The sequence below is a fragment of the Microtus pennsylvanicus genome, chromosome 12 (assembly GCF_037038515.1).
Source record: "Microtus pennsylvanicus isolate mMicPen1 chromosome 12, mMicPen1.hap1, whole genome shotgun sequence".
In the NCBI taxonomy this organism is placed as follows: domain Eukaryota; kingdom Metazoa; phylum Chordata; class Mammalia; order Rodentia; family Cricetidae; genus Microtus; species Microtus pennsylvanicus.
This window is the reverse complement of record NC_134590.1, coordinates 12,502,980-12,508,707: the sequence shown is the minus strand read 5'-3', so window position 1 is coordinate 12,508,707 and position 5,728 is coordinate 12,502,980. Positions and strand designations below refer to the sequence as shown.

Sequence of the window (5,728 nt, the reverse complement as noted above, 5' to 3'; positions counted from 1 at the left end):
ACAGACACATGAACAAAGAGGCCTGAGGGACATGAGCAAATCCTGATGAGAGCCTGGGACTGTGTTCTGACCACTGAGCAACAGCCAGCGCCAGGGCTGTGTGGAGCCACACACAAGTAGCCGACAAGAATGCGGAGGAACCAACAAAGCTGGTTTCTTGGGAAGGCCGGTATCACTCCTGGCGGGAACCAAGCCCTTCCTGTTTTCTCAGCCTAAGGGATTCTCTGTCTCTCTGTCTCTCTGCCTCTCTGTCTCTCTGCCTCTCTGTCTCTGTCTCTCTGTCTCTGCCTCTCTCTCTCTCTGTCTCTCTGTCTCTCTGTTTCTCTCTCTGTCTCTCTCTCTCTGTTTTTCTCTCTCTCTGTTTCTCTCTGTCGCTCTCTGTTTCTCTGTCTGTCTGTCTGTCTCTCTCTCTCTCTCTACTTCTGGTATTTGGAGTGTTGTATTACATTAGTTGTCCTCATTCCTGAGACGCAGACGCAGCCTTTCCCCCACTTGCCTATTATTAAAAACTTCTCTCTGTTGTAACTCTGCTTTGAAAGACACCTTGAGAACAAGTGGAGGTAGAAGGCAGCCAGGAACAAATAGTTTAGATTTTTAGTTTCTAGCAGACAGAGATCATGTCCTGTTCACTTTTATAAACCCCACAGCACAGTGTGGATCAGCACACTGATCCAGTTGTGACAACCTGGCAAACCCACTGCTTCCTAAAAGAAGCTGTTTACTAGATTATTTACATAGATATCTATTTTGTAAACTTAAAATTTCATTTTACCAGCCCCTGCTCCCTCTATCATGTTTTCTGATTTGATTTTTCAGGTTTGTCCTTTAGGTAAGGGATGAAACGGCTATGTAATTGGGAAAACTCCTAAAACTGATTGTTCTGCCTTTTTGGTTTAAAAATGATAGGAGCTGGGGGAGGGGCACTTGACTAACACACATGAGGGCCAGGATTCTATCCCGAGAGAAATGGAGAGAGACGGAGAAAAGAAAGAGACTGAATTCAGCAACACAAAGTTAAACTACAAAGAAACAGAAAGACCTGGCTATCATCGAGCCCATTGTGTAAAAAACAATAATAATCAGCCGGGCACAATATAACAAATTATAACGATCTGCTGATCTTTTAATGCAGGAGAATAACCAGAAGAAACACAAAAAATATCTTTAAAAAAATACAGCATCATTGCCACTACACATGAAAATATTTCCATAAAAAAGTAATCTCTGATCGACATTGAACTTGCCAGCATTCTCTGGGTTTCCGTCGGGTGATCTGTACATTCTTCTGGGATTTCCAGTGTTGTCAGTCTCTGACTTCAGCCAGGGACCTGCACTGATCAGTCTTCCTGAGACCGGGACACTTCCTGTTAGACATTCAGTACTTCAAGGCTAATATTTAATCTTAATTGGCAAAAAGTTTAGTGCAAATAAAGTTATACTTAGCAGATTGACACAGTTCTGATGGTTTTAACCCTTACCGCTTCCCCGGAGCGACCCCAGTTCTCCTGAGTACCAGCTTTGACCTTGAAGCCTACGGGAAGCTGACAGAGATGATTCTGTTTGCTACACAGGGATTTTCCCTGTGGGATGAAGACTTTCAGTCATTACCCAAGTAAAAAAACCAAACTGCTTTTATACCTGGGAAGCTCACTTTGGGTTGATGCTAAACAACAGACAAACAATAACAAACAGAAATAAACAAACACAAACAGGGCCTGAATGGTGTCGTTTCTCTGGAGAATAGAGTCAAGGTCGTACTTGATCTCTCCTGTCTGCTTCTCTGACCATTGGCGAAGATACCCAGAGCAGAAAGTCATAGGTTTACACCATAGATGCTGCTCACAAGAAGGCTTGGGCACAGGACTGAGGAAATCACGTCAATCAAATTCTACACTCTCCAGTAACAATTTTATTTCACCGGTTGGAATGCCAAAAGGCACCTCAGGAAAGTGAAGCGAGGCCATCTGACTCCAAACTTGATGCTTTCCAATCTGCCAAGGCTTATTCTGGAGATGAACAGAAGCCAGGGAGCTTCCAGCCAGAGAAGACTGCGAGCTGCGTCAGTTCCGTGAACTGCCTCTCTTTGACGCATCTGCTCCCTTTCTAGTAAGGCCTGGCACTGCCTCAGAAAACACTGTGCCTTCCTGTGCCCAGACCTGGGGCAGATTCAGGAGAGAGGGACCCTTCCCAGGCTTGAGTGCCTGGTTCTGCTTTTGTATACATTTCATAGCCCAGACATATGAGACTTTAAGAAGCTGAGGTGACCCTCGAGGACGCCATTTCACTGGTCCTTTCTCTTTACCAACCCCTAACAGTTTGTTTCCCCTGGGTTCTCTCACCTACTTAGTAGCTGGTGTGGGGATGGGGGTGGGGGACTCTACCTTCTGGAGAGACAAGCCCACCTCAGTCACTGTACTCTTCTCTCTCCTTCAGAGTGTGGAATTTCTCATATTGGTTGGCCAATTTCCATTTGTTGTGTTGAGTTTTGAGTCTAGCAGCCAAGGAACTCTTCCGGGTGACATTTCTAGACACTTCCCGGCTCTTGACCTTCCTGGCTGGGGAGGAGCTTTGCACTAAGGGATATACAGGGAAGATGGGTTTGCCCCGGGGTGCACCCAGGAGCTGCCATGTTTCCCCAGTGACATTACCCGTCAGATACTGCCATGGTTTCTTGCCACTGACGTCCCGGATATTCACCCGAGAAGCCAACCTTTCCACTAGCAATTTGATGACTCCCTGGTGGCCATGAATAGCTGCAAGGTGCAGCGGGGTATAGCCACAACTGGACCTCACGTTGACATCGAGTGCAACCCCTGCCTTCTGGGCTCCAGAAATCAAGCCCTGAAGGGCAACTAGGTCACCATGCTTTGCTATCCAGTGCAAGGCTGTGAACCCAGTCAGGAAGTCTCTATGCAAAGCCAACTGGGGGTCCTCCCAGAACAAAGCCTCCACACGAGGCCATGAGCCACTGGCAAGCTTGACAATCCATTCATGTTCCCTGGCATCTAGGGGGACAAGTGATGACCTATGCTCAGGAGATCTGTGGGGTATCATGGCTGCAGATCCATCCCTGCTGGGGACCCACGAGGTGTGTGGCTGACCTGCCACAGCATTAGCGTCTGGCAATTTCTGTACCAAAACAATATCCACCCTTGGGCTGGGCAGGGCTCCTGCCCTGGAAGTTTTCCTGGACCGAGGTGGGCGCCGGCTTCTTTTCAACAAGTCTTCATCAAGATGCTCCTCATCAGAGGAGGAGGAGGATTTGGTTCTCCCACTTCGACCGCTCCTCCTAAAAGACCTCCGGAACTTGGGGGCTGGCCAGGGCGAAGCCTCCTGAAAATTGTCTCCGGAGTTTTTAGCCACTGTTGGGACCTTCTGAGAACTGGGCTCATTCCCTCTATTCCTGAGGCTCCTCCGGATCCGACTGGGGCTGCCTTCATTTGAAGACACAGACAGACCCTCAATAGGATCCCTGAGCTCTCCCCAAGAGGAAAGTCTCAGGACGGGTTGCAGCCACTCTTCGGGGGTTCCAGGAGACTCTTTGGGTCCACTGCTGCTCTCCTCGCTGCCGTGGCTCTCTTGATCCACAAAGTCATCCAAATCCTGGAGGGACAGCTGACAACGAATGCTTCGAAAGACAGTGGGTGGAGGGTTCCCGGGCCAGGATTCTGAGGACTCATCAGGAACCACAGGAAGGAGGGAATGAAAAGACAGTTCGGGCTCTGGCAGCGCCGAGTGCGTCTCCGAGACCCCAAAGGCGGTTTCCGAGGATAGCTGAAGGAAGTTGTCTGGCAACACCGACCAGGCGCGAGTGGGTCGTTGGTTCCCGGCCTCGGGCACCTGCGGGTATCTGGCTACCCACTCTCGAGTGCGTTGCTGCTGCTGCTGCAGCTGCTGGGTTGAATGGTTCGGGAAGCTGGCTGTAAACAGCTCCAGCGGTTCACTGGAGGCAGCCGGGAGGGGCGGGAGAGCGGGCGGGGACGTCGGGCTCCCAGCAGCCTCGACGGCAGCCCGAGGCCAGACAGGCCTCGCAGACAACGGTGCTAGTTCAGCCGAAGCTCCTTCCCGCAGCCACCCGGGAGGTCCGAGGTCATCCCGGGCAGGCGCGGTGAACTCTGACTCCTGGCGGGAGGCCGCTGGGTCCTCGAGATCTCCGGGAAGAGGCTGTCCCGCAGGGTCCCCCCAGCCATTCTGCTGGCATTCCCAGCAGCAGCGACCCCGCGTCTCCACCGCCGCACACCTGCCTCTGGTCTGAGCAGCCGCGGGCCCCGGTGTCCTCCGGCTCGGGCTGTCCCTCGGGCCGTGATGTGCCCGGGTCGCCTTCCGCGCGCTGCTGCCCGCTGGTTCATCGCCACCTGAGTCCACTCGGGTCGCCGCACCTGCCGGCGGCTTCTGTGCCTCCGGGTCACGCGGGCGGCGGTGGCCCCGCTGCGGTCCCTCTGCAGGGGTGGGTCGCTGCAGGCCTTCCTCCCCCAGCAGGTCCCTGTACCTCCTCTTGAGCACCACGTACTTGGTGCCGTCGGGGTCCTGGCGCACTGCGGCCACTGAGTTCACGAAGCCCTTGAAGAGCTCGCGACGCTGCTGCTGCTGGCCGGGAGGCACGTGAGGGTCGCGCAGGAAGCCCTTGAAGTGGCTCAACAGATCGGCGTTACGCACTCGGCCCCCGGCCTGGCACAGAAAGTCCAGCAGTGCCTCCTGGCTCAGCTCTCCGGCCATCGCTGCCAGGTCCCTGGTCCCCGGGGCGGCTGCTTCTCGAGCTCCCAGCGCACTCCCACTCCGACAGAAACCCGGGCCCGGCGAGTGTCACCTGCGCCCGGGGCGGCGCCACCCGCCTCCATCAGCCGCGGAGACCGGCGCCGCCCGCATCCCAGAAGCGCTTCGGGAGGGCCGAGGGTCCCCAGGGTCAGGTGCCCAGGCTGAGTCCCCGCGCGCCGCGCAGCCCCGGTGGCAGAGGGCGGCTCCCAGGCCGCCCCTGAGCGACGCTGGCCTGTGGCAGCCGGTCCCCGCAGCGAAAGTTCCCGGGATAGGTCGGAGTCGGTTTCACCTGCGCGCTGGCTACGCCTCCTGGGCTCTGGGGGAAGGGCCCGGCCCGCCTCCTGTACCTCCGCCCTCTGATGTGTCCCCCAGCCCCCGCCACCCATCCTGGGTGAGTCAGGCTGGTCCACCTGGGGACAGCGCTGGGAGGTGAGGCCGAGGGCGAACGGCTCTGCAGGACGCCCAGGCTCCCCGGGCCCGGGAGGTGTAAGGCAGGTAGGTGACCGGTTGTCCCTCAGAGTGCCCTCCACACAGGAAGCAAAAGGAGGTCGGCTCCCTTCCTCTCTCCCCGCCGCACAAGTTACAGTCCACGCGGGTGGGGGTCCAATAGACACGCTCTCCACTGTTTCTCTTTATTGACTCTAGGGAGTGGCTTGGGGTTCCCAGTGGCAGGATTGGGACCCGGAAACTCCACCTTGATCTTGACCAAATCTTTTCTGGTTTGGCGATACCGAGTACTGGGAAGGCCTCTCCCGGGGCACCGGCTTCAAGTAGTTCAAATGCACCTCCCTAAATCTGTGCTGAGAGCGAAACCACTGACAGCTACACCCAAGGGTGGTTTCTGCCTTTCTTTTTCCTGCATTATTGTCTTGCAGTTACAGTGCAGGGGGAGGGGGATTCTCTGTCAGGGAGTTTATTGCCTGGGGAGCCAAAACCAATAGGAATTATATCTCCCCGGCTAAAGTATTTGATA

The 5,728-nt window shown here is 54.8% G+C and overlaps 1 protein-coding gene across 1 annotated transcript; it reads right to left on the bottom strand.

The window, feature by feature from the left end:
- Positions 1 to 1,097: 1,097 nt before the first annotated feature.
- On the bottom strand, positions 1,098 to 4,961 carry Sowahb (sosondowah ankyrin repeat domain family member B). Its single transcript, XM_075943285.1, has one exon. It carries the CDS (start codon positions 4,714 to 4,716, stop codon positions 2,404 to 2,406), a length of 2,313 nt encoding a protein of 770 aa, XP_075799400.1. The 5' UTR covers positions 4,717 to 4,961; the 3' UTR covers positions 1,098 to 2,403.
- Between the last annotated feature and the right edge of the window lie 767 nt (positions 4,962 to 5,728).

Coding starts and splice junctions, on each gene's coding strand:
- Sowahb (XM_075943285.1), bottom strand. CDS start 4,716: ATGGCCGGAGAGCTGAGCCAGGAGGCACTGCTGGACTTTCTGTGCCAG.